The following is a 21,521-nucleotide window of genomic DNA, read 5'->3' as shown; positions in this document are numbered from 1 at the left end:
GAAAACAAAGCAGTGACCCTTTGGCATATCTTTCCATATCAGTCAGAGTCTAGGCAGGAAACAGAAGCTACACTCAAAATGGCTTAACTGAAAAGAATATAATGAAGGGTCTATTTACAGAGGTGTGGGTACAGTTAGGGAACTAGCAACAGTGGGAAGCCATTATCATCCTAGGCCGGAAGGGGAACTGGAAGGAAATAGTACGAGACCCACGGGAGCTGGAGGCATGGAAAAGAGGTCTCTAGACAGGCATTGTAGTCAGAGGGACACAGTATGGCCAAAATTTTGGCCTAGCATTAGGGGGAGGAGAGTGTAATACATACCTGATATGTCTCTTCTCCCTTCTTTTGATTTTCTGTCAGTGCTTTGAGCTGGTCGAACTCAACAGGAAGCCACAAGGCAAGGAAGCCTGGTGATGTATCTATGTCAGCCTCCCAGGGCAGAGCATGACAGAGAAATGGAGATAATGGACTTGGGGAGGGAAACAGAGAATACTGTTATTATAAATATTCTCTATGACTAGGGAAGTTAAAAAAAAGTCACTAGAAGGCAAGGAACTTAAAAATCCCCATAAAATTACCTAATATTACCTCCTTCCTATTCATACATTGAGCTTACTGGGTGTTCTTTCTTAGTACAGAGATCAGCAAAGGTTTTCTAAAAAGAGTCCAATGGTAAATATTTTACACTTTGAGTCCTAAGAGGCAAAACTGAAAATATTATGTTGTCTTTATGTAACCACTTAAAATGTAATCATTTAAACACATAAAAAGCAGTCATTCAAATCCAGTGGCCTGGTCTTGGCCTATGGGTCATAGTTTGCTACCCTCTGGCCTAGAAAGTCTTCTAAATTTTTGCTAGCCTAAAGTTTGCCTGTTTTTTCAATGTCAAGGCCAAACAAAACCTCCTCCATGTGGCCTCTTATACTGGGACTCTGAGCTGTGAGTGACAAAAAAAATCAATTTTTACTAGCTTAAGATAGTAAAATTACCAGTTTAAACTGAGAGGATGGGAGTAGATCCCAGAATCCAGGAGCTGCAGGAACCCCAGCTGCTCCCGGACCTCCTTGTTTGCTATTGTGTTAACATCAGAATATGCCCTCTTCACTTCTCTTTATCTTTGCTTCTGTCTTCAGTTTGGCTTCATAGTCTGCTAGTGCCGCCAAAGCTTCCCCACAGGAAATCGAACGCTCATCTATCCTTTTTAATGTAATAATCCTAGGGAAGTATTCTGTCTTGGTCACACACCCATCCTTAAATGAACATGTGTGGGTGGAGGAGGAAGGAAGAGTGGTGGTGGCAGAGAGCAGAGGTTCTATGATTGCACAAGCTTGGGAGAGGAGCCCACTCACTCCTAAGGAGGGTTTCCCAAAGGGCGGGAGAATTCTGTTGCTAGGAGATGCAGACAGGAGATGTTGTCTATTTCGGGGAGATAAAAGTGTCACAATTATAGTCTAATGTGTGAGATGCCATAAGAGAGATCTGTCTGACACACGTTTTTATCACCCCCAGTACCTAACATCCCACTTGGTAGACATTCATGCGTTTTTGATGAATGAATGACTCAGTTCCCCTAGCTGGTTGTAAACACTCACTTCTCTAAACTGGCCCAGATTTTTATCAGCTGCTCTCTAGTTCTGTACGTTGTCTTAGAGGTGTTTTTGTGCCCATATACTAGTTTTCCTTTAATCCCGGGAGGCAAAGAGGGCCCGAGAGATCCAAGCAGACAGAAGCACCCTGTGGAAATCTCAGCCCCAGAGCCAGAGCACAGAATGCTGACTACACCGCTGACAGAACGATTGTGTTCTGGGCGACCCCTGTGGCCTTTCTGTTGTGGCATTCAGGACACAAAGTCTCCACCGAAAGACGCGACCCTCCCTTGGGAGGGAGGCAGGGCCGGGGGCGGGGGCACAGCGGGGCCCCAGCCTCAGGCGCGTCACACGGCACAAAGGAGACAGCAGGGAGGCGGCCGCGGGAGCCGATCTTAGCTCGCCAGCCACTGGCACTTGCGGTTACAGACCTGCCGCTCCCCTCCCCCTCCCCACCCAGGCCCGCCCGCCCGCCTTTCTGTCTCCTCTCTCCCTCCGTACTGGACGGCCCGGGTCCATTTCCGGGCTCCGGCTATTTGGTATCGATCAGGGCCGGGGGCGCGGGAGCAGGTGGCTGCGGCGGGGCAGCTGGGCCGCCCGCCTGGTGCGCCGGGGCCCGTCTCCCGCCGCCTTTGTCGCCAGTCCTCGCTCGGCGGGCCGCTCCCTCCTCCGGGGCCGCGCGCGCTGCCGGGTGGACTTTGCGCCGCGCCGGGCGCCGCTGCTGCTGCTGCTGCTGCGCGCGGGGCCGCGCTCGGGGCCGGCGGCGACCGGGAAGCGGGCGGCCAGGGGAGGCCAGGACCCCGGCCCAACATGGCTGAAGTCAGCATCGACCAGTCCAAGCTGCCGGGAGTCAAGGAAGGTAGGGGCCGGGGCGCGCGGGGCCCCTCCCCTCTGCCGGCGCGGGCGCTCCCCGGGCAGGGGCGTCGTCGTGTCGGCCCCGCGGCCCGGGCACGGCGCCCACCGTGGGCTGGCCTGCCCTGGCCGGCGAGGGAGTTGCATTGAGGCTCTACTGTGGGACCTTGGGCAAGTCGCTTACATTCTAAGCCTCAGTTTCTTCCTGTGCAAGGAGATGGGGGAAAAGCGGATAGCACCACCCTCATCAAGTGGTTGTGAGAATGTTCCAGTGATTGGCAAAGCCTTTAAAGAACGCTCAAGGGCTGAATCTGACTTATTTGTGTTCTTCAAAATCAAGGCCCACCCTAGCTGGCTGGAAGGCTAGGAAGCCCGGAGGGGTTGACATTCAGTTCCTTGTGGAGCCTTTGTTTTGAAACTTGACTCTTTCCCTCCTCTTTACTTTTTCTAGCCCAGCGTCTGGCTGGCTGACTTTCCCACCTTGTTCAAGGTTTAAAAGTTTAGTTTTGGCACTGCCCAGCGCGGGCAGGCGGACGGACGGGAAGCTGCTATAAGGATTTTCTTATAAAAAGCAGTGAGGGAGGGGGAGTAGGGGACTGACTGGTGACCTTGATTTTTAATGGCTCCCTATACTGATGTCCAGGAAAATAAATATTGATTAGTACTGGTCTGGCTTGACTACCAGCAAGTAGCCCTTTGACTTCCCTTCCCTGGACTTCATCGGCTGCCCCAAGCCCTAGCATTTTTTATCGAGATCTTGGGTACTGGCTCACCTTAACCTTTAGTTATCTTTGGTTATTCTTTGGCCTTAGGAAGCATAGAAGTCTCAGTGTGCTATCCGGGCTTGCAAAGGTTGTCTTTGTTATGGATGTCATTTGATTCAGCTGAGCGTTGTGGCCTGAGGTATCTTGGGAATGTAGAATTGAAAATAAGTATCTTTGCTTTCTTGGAACTACATGTTTCATTGCCAGTTTAATTTGACTCAGACGGTGTTGTGGGTGCTCAGGCCGACCCCAAAATCCCAAGAAAGCTAGAATCCTTTCTGTCCCAGAATTCCAAACACTAGGAGACAGAGTCACTGGTATTATGTAGAAGTTTTAATGGGGCTGGGCCTGTCCTGTTGTTCCTGAAGGGTGTTAGAGCTTAGGCCTGAGATCTTAGCAGTAGTATTTTTCATCCTTTCAATTCCCAGCTTGGCATTGGTGGAGATTCTGGCATTCACATGTCAATGTAATTTTCACAGCACTATCAAAACTGGAGCCTGATTGATAGGAAAGGCAAATCTACACTTTGAAAGTTCCAGTCTTTGAAATTGTCTGATTGTCCTTAGCCTTTTGGGTAAGAGGTGTGTGTGTCTGTGTTGGATGTTTTTAGAGAAAAAGTGATCATTGTGTAGTGTGTAGTGCTTCCTTGGGGGTGAGTGATGAGTAAAATGAGAATTGGAGTCAAACACAACCTTAACATGTAAAGTATCTAGCATATTGAAAGTCAAAAAAAAGTCATATAGTACTGTGATTTATCTGGCCTGCTATACATGTCAGCGACCTGGAACAAACTTGAAACTCACTTTCTGTGTGTGCATTTATTTTACTCTTAGGTCTACTGGTTTCTAACCAAGACATGAATGATTTTTTTCTAGTACATTCTTTCTCAAGGGATTCAACAAACGCTTGCCATCTGAAAATGCAAGATTTTTCCATTGCTAAACTCTGGAATTTAACGCATTTGAATTGGCTTTCATTTTTCATCATATGGTGTTTGGCAATCCAGTTTACATAATGTGGAAAAGTGTTAAGGAAATTTAGTGTGGCTCTTTCATTAAGTTAGAATTAAATATTGATTGATTTTGAAGGTGGTCAGAAATTGTTGAGAAGATCATTGTTTTTTTAAGCATCTGACTTTTCTGGTTCAAAGACCTTCAAAGGAAATGATGTATTAGGAATGTCCTAATGGTGGTGTACTTTTTGATCTGGGAAGTATTCAAGTCTAATAAAGTATATCTTTCTCTAATATAACTCTTAATTATGGCCCATTTACTCCCTAACAATGTCTTTGGACTCTAATTAAAGAGAATAAAGCTGGTTCCTATGATTGGGTAAAACATAAACATTGAGACTATTCTTAATACTGAAACTCCCACTCAGTTTGAAAAGAAAGTTTAGTAGTAATTTGCTTAATATTCTGGCACTGATTTTTAAACTCTATTTTTAAAAATCTGTGTCCTCCACTTCCCTTTTCAATCTAAACCTTTGGTGGGTTTATATACAATTACAATTTGGGATCATGGGGTAGATTCCAGTAGAGACTGAGAAGAATAATGCAGTGGATGTCACCCCTTCCCCACTGTGTTTTCTTTAGGAAGGGGTGGGGAGCTCTGTAACCTTTGTTTCACATCTGAATACAGGTCTTGGGTAACAGCTGACATGAGGGAAAGGGACTGTTTGAAAATTTTCTAGGTTAAAATCCAATGCTTGCTTACTTAGTTTTAAAGTGGTCAAAAATATTCATCATTTGGACAGACCTTTAAAAAAAACTGTCAGTATTTTTCCCTTGGGAAATCGCTCTTAAAATAGGAGACAGAGGGACCCGTTTGAGTTCATATGTAGGTGAAAAGAATTAAGTCTAGCTAAATGTCAACACACATTTTTTCTGGCTTAAAAGCATATTTGGAACATCTTCATACTACTTTTTGTAATGGAAATGCTATTGCCAGTGTTTAGGAATAATGCTTTATTTTTTCTGAAACATATGAGGCTCTATGCAACAAGACTTGAAATAATTCCCAGCCATTTTTTTTGTCAATAGGTGTATAACTCAAATGCATCATGCAATTTGTGAATATTAGAGAAAGATATAGTCAGGTTCCAATAATACTCTGAAAGTTTCTTAGTTTAGATCGAAGCTGGGAATATATTTTTCTAAAAATGAACACTTTTCATCAGTTAAACTTAGATTTTGAGTCAATTTTAGCTTCGAATTTGCTGAATTTTCTTTCTGAAACAACAATAGGGACTCCCCACTTTCCTTTTTACTCTGTTCAGTGAAATTCCTGTATTATGAATTTGAATTGCTCACTTACCCTGTGAGCTTGCCCTTTCCCCTATCTAACAAAGGTTTCACATTATCTTCAAGTTTTGGTCTAAGGGTATTAGCCTGTCCATCAAAGCCATTTCTAGACTCTTTTAAACTTTATTAACCCCTTTGCAATTTTTTTGGCATTCGAGTTTTCCTACTTTTAGCTATTTACCACTTATATTTCAACCCTTTCATCTTCTCCCTGTGCCAGCCTTCTTTTTTCTTTACTTACAACAGTAGGGAATTTTATTTTGTATTATGTATTCTTCAGATGGAAGTTTCCACCATCTCCAAAGTTGGTTAACTGTGTGTGTGTATGTGTGGGTGTGCACGTTTAGCATTGGAAATCGGTGCATCTAGTAGTGACTTACTTCTTGAAGTAAAGGTAGCTACCTATTCTGAGAGCAAATCCTTTAGCTTTAGTGAAAGATAAAAGTTAATAGGTTTTCAGAAATATACCTAGAAAGCACTGATTCATTTTAGGTCCAGGACAACCCAGTGGCATATTGGGGTAAATTAAATTAATGGCATAAATCCAGAACTTTAAGGGAAAGATACAAAATTATGTCTGGTGCAATAAGTTAGCCAAGTAGTCCCAGAGATCTAAAACACATCACATGCATGCTCGACATCTAATGTGAGGGCAGTCTGTGAGATGTACATTATCTGGCTCCGGGGCAAACTCACTTTCTCTTTTCTTCAAAATTCCATAGCAGTTTTTTTTTGGTTGTTGTTTGTTAATGAGACCATGGCTGGATCTCCTTGAGTTGGGACGTTTGTGTCTTATTTATCTTTCTTTACCCTCATCTGGCTTTAGGTCTTGTACATAGCCAGCAAATACTCAGCAAATATTTGAATATGTGAATGAATGAATGAGTGAATGAATACATTATTAGATGCTCCCTGTGGGTTCAGGAATCCTATCTCTGGTGTAATTATTTCATATTCCTTCTCAGAGTATGAGCTCTTAAAGGGCTGAGATAATGCCTTTTAACCACGAGTATCACATATCATAATGCCAGTATTAAATTTATAAAAACTTTTCATCTTTTTTTTCTAATGTTTATTTTCTTGTAGGTGTGTCTTATAAATAGAATTCATCCAACATAGATATGTATAACAAGAAAGTAAAAAAAAAAAAGTAATTCCATGCTCTTCTGTCTGGCCTTAGAGGTAATCATTGTTAAGAATAAAATTGTTGGGCCGGCCCTGTGGCTTGGTGGTTAAGTGCACGCGCTGCGATGCTGGTGGCCCGGGTTCGGATCCCGGGTGCGCATCGAGGCACCACTTCTCCGTTCATCCTGAGGCCGAGTCCCACATACAGCAACTAGAAGGATGTGCAGCTACGACACACAACTATCCACTGGGGCTTTGGGGGGAAAAATAAAATAAATAAAATCTTTAAAAAAAAAAAAAAAAAAGAATAAAATTGTAGTAAAAATATTTTTAAAATGCTATTTTATGCTTTTGATTTTTATTGAGTAATAGGTTTAATTTTTTTCCTTAAGTACAAAGGAACATCACACAATTTGGAAGCTGGAAAGAATCTTAGATACGTATTTAAAAAAACAGGTTATGTACTGTATGCCACTTATTGCTTGAGGATAGTTTCACAGTAAAAAATGCCCTGTGTTGCAGGGGCGTGATCTTCACTGCAGTGGAGAGGCGGTCCTGTGGAGTTCAAGGAGTTGTAGAGAACCCTCTAAAGTCGTATGTGCGCCCAAAATGCCTCTCACATAAGGGAAGAAAACCTTTCAATTATTACTATATGCATGTATGAAATACTTTCTTAAATGAATCAATTTTTAAAAAATGGATATAGCTGTTATTTGTAAAATAAAAATTGTCTTAATAAGCATTTTGGAAATTGTTAATTTTTTTTTTAACTAACAGGTACTTAAAGGACAGCTTTTCCCCTTTTCCCTTGTGGGAAACTGTAAAGTTAATTGATATTTAAAAAAAGGTTCTCAGAATAGAAAGCATTAAAAACTACTGATCTAGGCCAGCCTCCTCATTTTCCAGATGAAAATTCGAGGGTCAGGATGAGGAAGTGAGTTGTACCAAAGCACTGAGGCTAAATAGCTGGGAGTTGGCACATTGGGGCCTAGAAGTAGAAAAGTTTAAAACTGTGAATATTCACACAGTTCAGTCTTCCCTTCTGTCTCCTTTCCCACTCTCTCTCCTTTCCCTTCCTCTCTTTCATTTTTTCCCTCCCCCTCTTCTTCTCTTTCTTTTAAATTATTCTGTAGATACACACGAGTCATTCCTGATGTGTTTCATTAACACCGTCATTTATTTAAAACAGTAGAATGAAAATAATGAATGACAAAACAATGTCAGAAATTTTCTGAAGTTATTTAAGGGATAATATTTGATATGAATGTTAATGAGTTAACATAGGTTTTATTTTGTTTTTTAAGTAAAAACTTTTTTTGGGGTTTATTTTGATTCAACAAATCAGTTACTGGGTAAACTACAGGAGGTCGCACTCCTGCCTCAGTGTTTTCTCTACCTAAAAAATGCATTTCTTCTCTGGTACACAAAGCCTGAAGGAGCTCATGTTTAAAGGTTTAGACACTTTAAGATGAAACATGTTAGGGAAATAAACTGAAAGAAAGCCATAGGCCGTGATCTTTCCTCAGTTCTTGTCAGGGACATAGGAGTTTTTGAGATAAATGAATTTTGCCTCTGTAACAAAAAGCAGTATGATATTCTACTGTTCATGAAAAAAGCACTTATAGATACCACAAAAGTTAAGTAAACTCTACTTGAAATCCCTTTTCTCTAAGTACAGGAGGGGGAAAAAAACCTTATCACAGCTGTATTTGCAATTTCAGAAGTAGCCACTGAAAGGGCTGTTGGATTAATGTTTTTAACTAATGACCCATTTAAAGGTGTCCTGTGCTTCAAAACTGTAAAATTAGGATACCCTAGATTTTGGATAAGACCGACAAAGGATAATTGGTTTTTATATTCAGAAGGACCTTGGAGATTATTTAGAGCATTTATTCCCAGATATTTGAATTTAGAAACCAGTGCAAAAGAGTTCCCAGTTTTAAAAGGACATGATGAACACGCACACATATAAGAACTATTTATTTTTGCCATCGTTTCATGAAAAACAACAACATGCACATTAAGATATGTAGGTATACCGTACACTGATGTAAAAACTGAAAACTTTCTAATAAGCCAGAACCAGTGTATAACCAGTCTTGTTTATATGTCAGTGGTTTTTTCTTTTTTCTTTTTACTTAAAACCCTTGAGATATAATTTACATACAGTAAAAATTCATCCTTCTCAGTATACAGTTCTGAGTTTTGACAAATGTGTGGAGTCTTGTAACCACCACAACAATCAAGATATAGAGCAGTTACATAACCCCTAAACTTCACCCTTTTTCCTCGCCCCTGCCAGCCACTGATTGGTTTTCTGCCCCTATAGTTTTGCCTTTGCAAAAATGTCACATAAATGGGATCATACAGTAAGTAGCTTTTTGAGTTTGACTTCTTTCACTTAGCATAATTTGTCTGATATTATGTTGTGTGTATCAGTAATTTTGTTCCTTTTTATTGCCAGTTTCAGCCTATGGCTGTACCACGGTTTGCTTATCCATTCACTGGTTGAAGAACATTTGGGTTAATTTCTCTTTTGGTGCTTATAAATAAAGTCGCTATAAACGTTTGCATACAAGGGTTTTTTTTGGTGGATGTAAATTTTCATTTCCCCTGGGTAAGCACCTAGGGTGGGATTAATGGGTCGTATGGTAAGTGCATGTTTGGCTTTGTAAGAAACTGCCAAACTGTTTTTCACAGTGGCTGTACTGTTTTGCATTCCCACCAGTCAAGTATGTGAGCTCCAATTGCTCTGCATCCTTGTCTGCATTTTGTATTGTCAGGGTCTTTTTTTTTTTTTTTTTTAATTTTAGCTATTTTAATAGGTGTGTAATGCTCTCTCATGTGGCTTTAATTTGCATTTCTCTAATGACTAATAATGTTGAGCTTTTTTCCTTGTGCTTATTTGCTGTTCTTATATCATTTGTTGAAGTGTGCTCTAAGCTTTTGCCTTTTTTTAAAAAGAAATCAGAGTTTTTATTGAGTTTTGAATGTTCTTTGCATATTCTGGATTCAGGTCTCTTATCAGCTATATATTTTGCAAATGGCTATTGGTTTTAAACCTTGGTGCAATATTAGAATGATGTGGGGAGCTTTACTATAAACTCATTCCTAGCCCTACTTGATAGCAGCTGAATCTCTTAGAGATGGTCCCAGGAATTTATACCCAGATTATACACTTGGATGTACACAGTGGACATTTGGAATATACTGACTGCGAATGCTGTGGCCACCCTAATGCAGGGATCCTACCCTACTCTAATTTCTTAAGTTTTTGCAATGACACCTCATTTCTCTATCAGTGTTAAAGAATGCGCAGCATTTTTTTCCCTGCAGTAATTGAAATTTGTTCCTCTAAGCTAGGGGTCTGCAAACTATGGCCTGTGGGCCAATCAAGCCCACCCACCACTTGTTTTTATACAATAGGGGAGCTAAAGATAGTTTTTTAATGATTGAAAAAAAAAAAAAAAGAGGAAGAAGAGTGTCTTGTGATGTGAAAATGATGTGAAATTCAAATTTCAATGTTTATAAGTAAAGTTTTATTGGAGCATAACCTTGCTCATTTGTTTACATATTGTCTGTTGCTCCTTTCATGCTCCAAAGGCTGAGATGTGTAATTGTGGCAGAGACCGGGTAACCAGCAAGCTTAAAATTTTTACTGTCTGGTACTTTATAGAAAAAAAAAATGATTTCTTTGGGACCATTTTCTATGAAATTTAAAAAACTTTCATGTTTAACCTTTTTTTTGATATTTCAGTTATCACTATGAACATCAGTTATCAAAACTTTTCTTTAATATAGTGGTGGTGTTGGGGACTATTATTGATTGAACTCTTATGATAGCATATTGTATTTTGTAATGACTTGTAAAACTATAGACTTATATCTTGATTATGTTTAAGAAGAAAAAATTGACACTCCATATAAATTTCTAGGGACTTCAAAATCAATTTTCTAGGTAGAAATCTTACGTACGTAACATAAGAGTGTGCCATATGCCAGCTCTGTGGGGCCTTTAAGAGTAAAGTGCTTGAGTAAACAGATTCAGCTTTTTGAAAAAGTTTGCTTATGATGTTTAGGTTATTACTTATTACTGGCTCTCTTCAAAACATGTTACAGACATTTGCATGAATGAAGTATCACTTTGTCTTCTTGGAAATTGTTATCAGAAGTACCTAGGCTGATTTACCACTAAACTTTTAAGGCTTGGTAAGTGATGAGTGTTTCCAGTCCTGATAAAGCTCCTCAATGACCAAATACCAGGGGAGTCTCCACTGGACTTTTTTGGCTTTTATTTTTCTAATGAGTCATAAAGCCTGAGTCATTTTCCAATAGCTTTACTCCAGGACTTTTAACTGCATATAGTAAAAGCGTGAATGACTTACAATGATATCTTCCCTCTTCACTGCCTCCCCATCAACAACAAAATTTGTTTTGTTTATTAACTATATAGAGTCCATGATTTACTTTAAGTACTACATTCACTAATTTTTGAGCAGCACTTTCCCACCAGATACTGTAAAATATTAACTTTTTCTTTCATATTGTGAAGTTTTGTAAAATATAGAATGTTAGGATTGGCAAATATTGTCAAAAAGACCTTTTTGGGGCTGGCCCCGTGGCTTAGCGGTTAGATGCTCGCGTGCCACTGCTGGTGGCCCGGGTTTGGATCCCGGGCGCGCACCGACGCACTGCTTCTCCGGCCATGCTGAGGCCGCGTCCCACATACAGCAACTAGAAGGATGTGCAACTATGACATACAACTGTCTACTGGGGCTTTGGGGAAAAAAAAAAAAGGAGGAGGATTGGCAATAGATGTTAGCTCAGAGCTGGTCTTCCTCAGCAAAAAGAGGAGGATTAGCATGGATGTTAGCTTAGGGCTGATCTTCCTCACAAAAAAAAAGAAAAAAGACATTTTTTTCTAGATAGGAAACTTGAAGTAGAAAAAGAGAAAGAAGGGACTCCATTAAGATCCTTGTCTTGCCATCTGCACATCTTGAGTTTGGCGTAACATCTGGGCCAACAGCAATTTCAGAAAAGACTGTTCCCTCTCAATGTCTGTATTTACAAATCACTTTCTGGCTTTGCCAGCAAACGTTTCTTTATCCTGTCAGTGATTGCCGGATTCTAACTTGACATGTCTGCTTCTGTTGTTTCCCCAGGTTTGCATGGTCAGACCTCCTTATTTCAAATTGGGCTTTAGTGTACCCACAAAACATTTCTTCTTTTCTTTTTATAGTTAGGCCATTAAAGCTCCACAGAACTGGTCTTTGAAAGATCATTTTGGCTCTGTGTATGTTGAGGGGGTAGGCTGGAGGTTTAGAAGATAGTTAGGAAGCTATTGATAGACTCCAGTTGACCATGCTTTTAACATCTCTGAATTCTAGGAACTTGGTTTCAATGGCACTCAAGCTCCGCAAACTAGGGTAAGTACTGAGGCTTAAAGGCAGGGTCACCAAATAATTTAGAGGCTAAACCTGGACACTTTGAGTAAAAAGGTGATTCTAATAATTTTGTCAGATTAGGCATATACTGGTGACCACACAACTGAAGGAGACGTTGCTGAAATATCACAGGCAGTTGGATATGATGACTGAGTGAGGTTCTTGTTACAGAACCCTTTCTGGATATGTAATATAAAGTTTTCATTGGCTCTTAAAACCTGAAGGGCACCTGTCCCCCATAGGCTGTCTTGAGGTTCTTATTTTGTTTTCTGTTTCATAATTGATTACTAAGTGAAACATGAAATCCCCTCTGTAGAATGTAGGAGAAATCATTAGGGTTTCATTTAGCTATTCATATTTGGGTTTATCAAAATTCTGTTTTTATTTCATTAGTTTTCTTTCTGTTCCCTCTTTATGATTTCTCTCCATATATTCCCCCCAAATGTGGGGAACAGATGTTGAAAAGATTCATGCAGTCGAGGGAGGGTAAGACATCGACACATTTCTGATTCCTGCTTACTTGGCAGTATATAATATAACTACCATTTTCTTTTTCATTTTAAATTAGGAGGTTCCCTTTTTACTCTATACATTTGTGCTATGCATCTTTTCAGTAATTGAGCTCCTCTTAGAATTATTTTTCAGTATTTTATCTAGTTTACTGATATGTTAAATAATTCAACCAAATTGAAATCAAGCTTGTAGTATAAAATTTAACTTCAGCAGACTGATTTCTTTGTAAAGGGAAGTACCTTGAATCTAGATTTGTAAGACCTGGTTTCACATCTCCTCTTTATTACTTATTAGCTGTAAAGACTCAGAGAAAACACTCAGTATCTCTAAGCTTCAGTTTACTTATCTGTTTATTGGAGATGGTATTTACTATGCCTAATACGTAGGCTTGCGATGAGAGTTAAATGAAGAAATGGATATGAAAACATTTTGTAAAACGCAGTGGTATATATTCAATCTCTTGATGATATTACTGTTCAAGTTGCCCTGTAATACATCTACTTTTCCTTCTTCCAGACCATTATTCCTCTGAGCCCTAACCCTCTGCCATTTCTACCTCCTCGCCCCCATGTCTAGCTCAAATGCTGACTCTCTGTTAAGTCTGCTCTAGTTCTTTCTTCTGAATCTCTTCAACCCACTTTGAAGTACTTCCTTCCTTAAGCAACATGTCTCATTCTCTGTTTTGGTCTACTAATTTTCTCTCAAGATGGACTGGTAGCTGACTGATCTCAGTATTTCTTGGGGATTCTTACACATAGAAGATACTCCAGAAAACTTGTCAGAATATCTGACAGCTTGTGCTCAGTGGGCAGACTGACCTGAGCTAACTGAATTAATGACACTAGAATAGGAGCTGTGATTATTTGTGTGAATTCACTGGGGTGGGAATAGAGGAGTAGGAGCAACTCACTTTTACTTTTTGTTGTATGAGTTTTTCCCATTTCTCAAATGTCTGTAGGAGGTTGATTGATGTTGAAGTTAACTCAAGGCCTAAACACATAGTAGTCTCTTTTGGAGGCAATGATCTTACCTGTTTATGGATTGATTTCAATCCATATGTGTGCACATTTTCCGGGAATGTGATCAGTGTCATTTTGTCACTGTTACTAGAAGATCCAGTTAGTTTCTTAGATGGTGTTGGGTTCCATTCAGAATTTTTATGTTTGCTATTTTGTCCTTCAGATTTGTTTTTAGATGAAGGGGGCAACGTTCTTATTAAAGTTTTAACTAAACAGATTGAACATAAAATGTATTTTTTAAGTTCTTGATTATAAGGTGAGATAGTTATGAAGAATCCAAAAAGTTTTGGGATGGAAACTAAAAAGATGAGTGTACAGATTGCAAACTTGGAAGGGTTTATGATCAAAAGAGGGTGGGAAAGCATGAACAAAAGAGTCAGCTCAAAAGTGTTTGCTTTGAGAATGGATATGTTTAATTCATACTTATTTTAGGATGGTTTTCTAAATTAGGGCACACTAGTCCCTTTTAGCTTCATATGCTGTATTAGAAGTTAACACTGTCTGAAGAACATGCAGTGCTACAAAAAACAAATTTATATTTCTGGGTAGATATTCTATCAGTTTTTTTAAATCATCAAAATAATTTTGACTCCTTAAAAAGCAAGTGAGGCAAGTGAATCCTCTAGAGCAGAAAAGCATTTAGGGACAGCTTGTCTTCCTGTTCACAGATGCAGGCTGCCCTTGATTTCTTTCACTTCCTCTGCAGGGGAATTACATGATAACTAAATATACTGTAGGATGTACTGAAGCCAGTTTCTGTAGCAATACATAGAGAAATTCAAAGAATTTAGGACACATTCCAGTTGAACTTAAAAAATTTGGTGATCTTCGAGAAGCCTTCTGAATATGGAAGGTGTTCACTTTCCCAGGCTGTACTCTGATCATCTGGCCCCAGGTAAACCTTTGAGTAAATGGCACAGTCCACATTTGTATTCATTCAACAGTAAATGGCTGATAAAATGGTCTTATTTTACCCTGGTACTGAAGGCTCTGTGAGAACTGCTAGTTGAAACATAAGTCTACCTTTTTATAAGGCACCAGATTGAATGAAAGGTTATTCTAAGATTTATTGGTGGTTAAAGCTACTGTACAGATGGATAAAAGCAGATATTTGCCATTTTGTGTGGTAGAAGTAGTAAAACCAACAGCAACAATGAGGAAAGCAATATTTGGTGCAAGAGAAAGTTAGCAGAACAGTCATGCTATATGGATAGTCTTTCGTTTAGGCTGTGATTATCACATTTTAGATGATGTGCTGTTTCTAAGAGACTAATGTGTATCACTTATACTGAATCAGCTGCATTTCATACAACCCTATGTCTAACTTGGATGAGTTCTTTTTTTTTTTTCTTTTTTTTGTGAGGAGATCAGCCCTGAGCTAACATCTGCCAATCCTCCTCTTTTTGTTGAGGAAGACTGGCCCTGAGCTAACATCCATTCCCATCTTCCCCCGCCTTATATGGGATGCCGCCACAGCGTGGCTTGCCAAGCAGTGCGTCTCTGCGCGCCCGGGATCCGAACTGGTGAACCCCGGGCCGCCACAGCGGAGCGCGTGCACTTAACCTCTTGTGCCACTCGGCCGGCCCTTGGATGAGTTCTTAAAGATAATTTGGACTGTTTCCTTACAAGTCAGGACATTGAGGTTCTAATTTGCAAAGTGACTTGTCAAATTGGGTCACTTGGTGAGCTGCTGACAGAGCCAGAACTAAAATTTCTCTCAGGTATCTGGAATTAAGAACAGGGGTCTTTATACTTCAACTTGTTTGTTCCTTATATGCTACAATAAAGCCATTATATTTCTATAAATTGGGCAAGAAATACCCACATTTCTTACAATAAAGGTACCAAAATGTCATGTGGATTTGGCAGAAAGCTTTTACTGGAGCATCTCAAAGAACAGAAATTAGGAAAATCCATCTGGTTTTAAGCATGCAGTATTTTTAATCTAAATGTTAATATGTTGTTTAGATTTTGACTGGCTATGCTTCTACTCAACAGTCTATCCTCCTATCATTCTTGATGGTGATACTTTGATGAATCTTCTGTTTTAGTAAACTATGATTACGTGACTTTCACGTAAAATTCTACTTTGCTTTCTAATCCTGGACATTCAACTGAAAAAAGTTAGGAGTGGTGGAGCTTAAACATTCTAGACGTACTGATTTCCCTTTAACTCCGGCCCATAGTATGTATAGGAAACGTGTTCTCCCTCAATTGTACATAGGAGGTTAGAAAGAGCTATAAAATATAGTAAACTATTGATTATATTGTAATTCCTTGCCAGGAAACATTTCCACACATTCATAAGAGGAAGTAATATATTCCATTGTAGATTCTGTACTAGAAAAGTGACTAGATCTGTGTTAATCAGTGACTTAGTGGGACCTCACTAGAAGAAAAATACTTATTAGAAAATAGCTAATTATAAGAATTCATTAATTCTGATGATGCTAACAATAACAGGTTCCATTTATTGAACTTCCTCTTATTGAGTGACAGATGTTTTCTTTGGCCCATCACTTGTCTAATTTAGTCCTCCCAAGATTTGTTCTCATTTTACAGATGAGGAACCTGAGGCTCAAAGACATTAAATATCTTACCCATGGTTTTTTAGCCTATAAGTAAGCAATATTTGAATCCTGATCTCTGTAGCTTCAAAGTTGTTTTTTTTTGTGAAATACTCTTTAAACACTAGGCACAATCTAAAACAGAACCATGTTGCCACTTTATGTACTCTTTACTTTTGTGTTATTGAAGAAATCTCAGCTTCCTCCTTATTGGAGTTTACCACTAAACTTCAGTTTTTGCTTCCCTCTTCCCATAGCACTAGCTTAGTTTCCAGCTTTCTTTGGGAATAGTGAACCATCAAAAGTGCACATCTAACTTAAATACCAGTAAGGTGAATAAAAATTTCTTTCTCAAAAAGAAAAAAAAAAATATCCCCTCTGATGAACTACATAGAGAGTCTGGTTGACAGAATCACTTCTTAAAATCTGTGCACAACTCTCTGTTACCTGCGTAGGAATTTTGGGTGTACTTTAAAACACAGGCTGGCTTCTTCCAATTTACTGTTGGGTCACTGCCTTCTGTATCGACTATATTTCTAGGAGAGAAAATTTGATTTTAATGTAAACCTACTTGTATTATAATTAGGAAGATAAATCTCCTGATCTTCTGGGGAGGCATTCCTCTAGATTAGTGTAAAAACTGAGATGACTCTAGGAATGTACCCATGATCTCAAGATGTCTTTTAGAAAAACATATTTCTAGTCAGTAAACATGACCAGTTACTGAGCATATGGCAACATATGAGTAGAATTCCAGAAATCTCAAGATTTAACCATTTGTTTTCTGTTCATACTTTTTTACATAAGTATGGATTTACATAATCCAAGATTACTAGACATGTGTGTAGAGTTCTAATCAATGGTTACCAGAGTGGAACTGTAAGTGTTGCAGTTTGCTTCATGGGAGCAAGACACTAAGAGAGAACTTGTACCATGCTTACTTATCCCGTGACCACTGTTTAAAATTTTTTGGGAATTTTGAGTATTACTTTCAGTTTTTTGAAATTGAAATGAATTTACTAATCTGAATAGGAAAGAAAGTGCTAGCTAAAGTATCTACTTGCAGAAGAGAAGTGGAAAGTGGAAATATCTGACTCAAGGATAAATAGAACTTACAGTAGCTGGTACTTAAGGAAACTCTCTTGTCATATGAAACCAATAAACCAAAATGGTTTTTCTTCCCCTGGTGTAAACTTGTACTTAAGTTGGGTTGGATGTGATCTTTTGGGTTTTAATGGGCATGGCTGGGTTTATCCTACAGAGGTTTAAGGAGATGGGTGGCTTTTCTTTCTAGGCTAAGGCAAACAGAGAAAACCAAACCGTTGGAGGGCTGCCAAACCATTTGAGGGCTTGTTTAAGTGCCAGGAAAAGTGCCACTCACGTGGTGGAACAACAGAAAGTCGGACTTTCTTTAGGGATACGTGGAATAAAAATAAAAGAAATAAATTTTTACTTTCTGGATATTCTTAGGGGAAAATTGCTTTGAAAAAAATTATGTCTGGTACTGCTTATCTGATGATATTTACCCTTTTCAGGACCCTTGGTGGTTATCAGTGGTCTGTTGTTTTCTACATGGAGGGTCTATCTCCATCAGAATAATTTGTGGGTACTTTAAAAAAAAAATACAGATTTCCTCCAGTGCTCACGTACTTACAATGGTTACTATTAGTCTCATATTATAGGTGAGCAAATGTAAGTGATACTAATTTGTTCAAGATTATTCATCTAATGAGTGTTAGAATCAGGATTGGAATCAAAGTAAGAGTAGTCTTGGTTACACCATACTGCATCCTTGTGCAATAGTATTCACTGAATATGTCATATTACCAGTGCTTGTGCGATGTACTATAGAAACACTGTATAAGAGTGTCATCTTTTTCGAAGTGTCATTTTGATAGTCATCTTTTTATGTTTAATTGTGAAATTGTATAAATTCATTTAAAAAATAAACTGAGTCATTGTAAAGCAAGAGTGCTTCCTTTTTAATCAGTTTTATGATATTAAGAGTAATTATTTAGCTGCTGTGTCAATTCACATATTCCTGAATTGTTCTAAAGTGGAACATCCATGTAAGATGTAATTTGTTCTTTAAAGAAGACACAGAAGACAGTAAATTTAGGAGAATGCTTCTTCAATTGTGATCAGTTTAATTTTCAGAGCCAATTGAAATTCACAAATGCACACATTTGCTAATCAGAATCTTGAGTTCCTCAGTAAGTGTTTGATTGGTAAAGTATTCAGTGGCAGTTGTATTTCCCAGAATTGAATTCCTTTTACTGTGTTGAGCACCAGTTCACTTTCCTTTCCAAGTGGGGCTTTGTTCAGTTTGTTTCTGTGACTATATCTGCACAATGGTTGCTTGATAAATGTAGAACAACTCGTGATCTTTTCACCTCGCTGAGGTTAGCAAAACTATCATCATGTTAGGGCTGAGGAAAAGAAGCATTGGAGAAATAATATACAAGCACTTTGAAGATAAATCAGTGGCTAATACAAGAACAATAATATATTCAAGACCCTTGATTGTCCATACTGGCAAAGTGAGTTATATTTGTTGGTTAAAACATAAGCACGCGTATGCACTCTCATACGCACACACACACACGAGTGGTTAAAATGGTTTTAAATGCTACTGAGTGGTCCTCTTGTCTCAATTAGCACTGTCCTATCTATCACATGTGAGTATTGTTTAGAGTACTGCTGTCCAATAGAGCTTCTGTGATGATGGAAATGTTCTATATTCCACACTGTCCAAAATGGTAGGCACTAGCCCCATATGGCTGGTTAGCCCTGGAAATGTGACTAGTGAGATGGGGGAACTGAATTTTTAAAATTTAATTATAGTTTTTAAAGGAATAGGTACATGTGACCAGCGGCTACCATATTCAGTGTGGAAAAAAAAATTGTGACCCGAGTGGACAGAATAATGATGGGTCGTAGAATATACAGCTTTGGTATGTTTTAAGGAAATCTTTTCTAATATCTGTTCCATCCAACATTGGACCATGTGGTTGCACAGCGCTTGGGGTTTGAAGAAAACCTTGGTGATCATTTGGTGTGAATGTGGAGACAGAATCCATGCAGCAATTTGTTGGGGACTCAGACTAAATCACCTCCAGCTTGAGCTCATTTTGAGATTATGGGATGTTTCTTGAGAAGAAAGGAAGGTCAGTTAGAGCAATTTGCATTAATATCTGCTTGTGCATTTTCTAAGAATAGACAAGGTCTGGGTGTAACTTTTCTTTGTTTTGTTACTGCTAACATGAAAACGTTTGGCTTCAAAGCACCAGTCCGCAAAGTTGATGCCTGTAGCACAGGAAGTGTGAGGTTGTTTGTGTTTGTGGGCATTTTTTCTCATTTATGATAACGTGAGTCACATATTTCCTTATGAAAAGTCTTATCTCTATCCAACATTCTACCAGGATGAGTAAAAATTGCTGTTTCCACCCTGCTACCTTCTCTCCTTGCTTTTTTCACTGTTCCTGTCACCCCCATCTTTTACTCTGCCAGAAGGAAATTTCTGACTCAGCCATTTTCACTTTTCCAATAAGTTACCCAGTTACTCTGTGGTCTCTGATAATGATGTGGATGGTCTGTGATATTAAAGTAGTACTTCTGATTTGAGGACTTACATTATCTCAGCATTTCCAAAACCCACTTGCCTGCAATCTGGTGTGTCTGTGGTTAGCTATAATATATCTGCTTGCCAAACAAGTGGTTTGGGTTACTGGGATTTTCATTTAACTTTGAATTTGGGGGATTAGGAAAAACATAACTCAAGAACCTATTTTGATAAATTGCATCAGAGTAAAATGTTGAGATTAAATCAATTGTTTTGCTTTTTAAAATGTCTCTTTACTGTGCTTAGTCTAGTGCTTTTGTTGAAGGTGTGTGTGTATGTTTGTGTGTGTCTAGGCACATGTTTAAAACTCATGCTTAAATTATTGATGATGCTCATTAAATAATGTAGTGCTTCCTATTTGAGTTCCAACATAATAATTGGATTTACTTTCATGTTTGGTGCTAGTAAAACGTTTCTCTGCAGTGAAGAACTGGTGTTATTTCTCCTTTATGATAATGTGAACTGAGTAACTTTTCATGTTTCTCTGCTTGCTTTGATTCTCAGGAAGATCAGATATAAATTTGGGGCCTTATGTAGACTTTATTTTTGTTAGCACACTTTTTTCCTTAAAAAAACCCTTCATTCTGTAACTTTAAGGAAATAGTGTAATTAAATTGCATCAATAAAACATTGTTACTGCAACTCATTTTTTTTTTTTTTTTTGGTGAGGAATGTTAGCGCTGAGCTAACATCTGTTGCCACTCCTCCTCTTTTTGCTGAGGAAGATTAGACCTGAGCTAACGTCTGTGCCCATCTTCCTCTATTTTTTAAGTGGGACGCCTACCACAGCATGGCTTGGTAAGCGGTGCATAGGTCTGTGCCCGGGATCCAAACCTGCGAACCCTGGGCTGCCAAAGTGGAACATGCGAACTTAAGCACTACGCCACCTGGCCGGCCCCCTGCAACTCATTTTTTTTTTCCTAGTAAATATCTGTTGCTTCACTGTTTAGATGCTTAAATTAGGTTAAAAACATATATCCATCTTTTATTATAAAATTTTATGAAAAGAATTATAAACAATAAGATTCTCCTTCATGGTAGATAAATCTGAAAATAAATGTTTAAAAAGGAAAATAAGCTATGTTGTAATCCTGCAGTACATAATCAATGTTAGGATTTTGATGTCTATCCTTTCTAGTGTTTTCTAAATAAGATTTAGGTTGAAAAGTCAGGTATTTCAACTATAGTCAGAGTACCCCGTAGAGAGGCTCACAAGATCAGCCCTGGGCTCTGCCCATATGGTGCAGAGTACCTTTAGAACTTTACCTGTGCATAGCCCATATGATATGCTACATGGCTGGTCATCAATAGGGTGTATAAAACAACAACAGACTTCAGAGTGCCAGCGGTTTATACACAGCACCCACAGACACTCTAGGGAGTGTGAGTGTAGGGAATGTGAGTGCTCCGAGGCTGGAGCTAGGACCAGTGGATAATCCATTGACAGGTTTTGTCTTGCTGAAGACTGTTTTACCTCTAGTTACCTGAAAGGGGCCTTTGTTGAAAGGAGGTAGGCTTCCTGTGGCTGAAGTATTTAAGAGGAGTCCAGATGATTATTTGGACAGGATAAGGCTGGACGTGACCACTACTAAAACCCTGTCTGATAATCAGTTTCTATAATTTTAAGAAAGTGATGAATCAGTCAGTACCTTGTGAACAGTGACTGAAATTTAGAAATAGTTGAGGAGACTGGGGAACCCAGCCTGTCATCCAGGGCCTTTATTA

The 21,521-nt window shown here is 39.0% G+C and overlaps 1 protein-coding gene across 2 annotated transcripts in view; it reads left to right on the top strand.

Moving 5' to 3' along the window:
- The first annotated feature begins 2,081 nt into the window (after window positions 1-2,081).
- CCDC50 (coiled-coil domain containing 50) overlaps window positions 2,082-21,521 on the top strand; it is a 66,052-nt gene continuing 46,612 nt past the window's right edge. Inside the window, exon 1 of one of the 2 annotated variants that reach the window (XM_014783082.2) lies at window positions 2,082-2,447. In XM_014783082.2, coding sequence (XP_014638568.1) covers window positions 2,399-2,447 — 49 coding nt within the window. In that variant the 5' untranslated portion in view covers window positions 2,082-2,398. The remainder of the gene's footprint in view (window positions 2,448-21,521) is intronic. The other variant, XM_004424571.3, reaches the window with a different exon arrangement.

Source organism: Ceratotherium simum, chromosome 15 (genome assembly GCF_057802395.1).
Source record: "Ceratotherium simum simum isolate JZ-2026a chromosome 15, ASM5780239v1, whole genome shotgun sequence".
NCBI lineage: Eukaryota > Metazoa > Chordata > Mammalia > Perissodactyla > Rhinocerotidae > Ceratotherium > Ceratotherium simum.
Note: the sequence above shows the minus strand (reverse complement) of the source record. Positions and strands in the feature narration are given on the sequence as shown.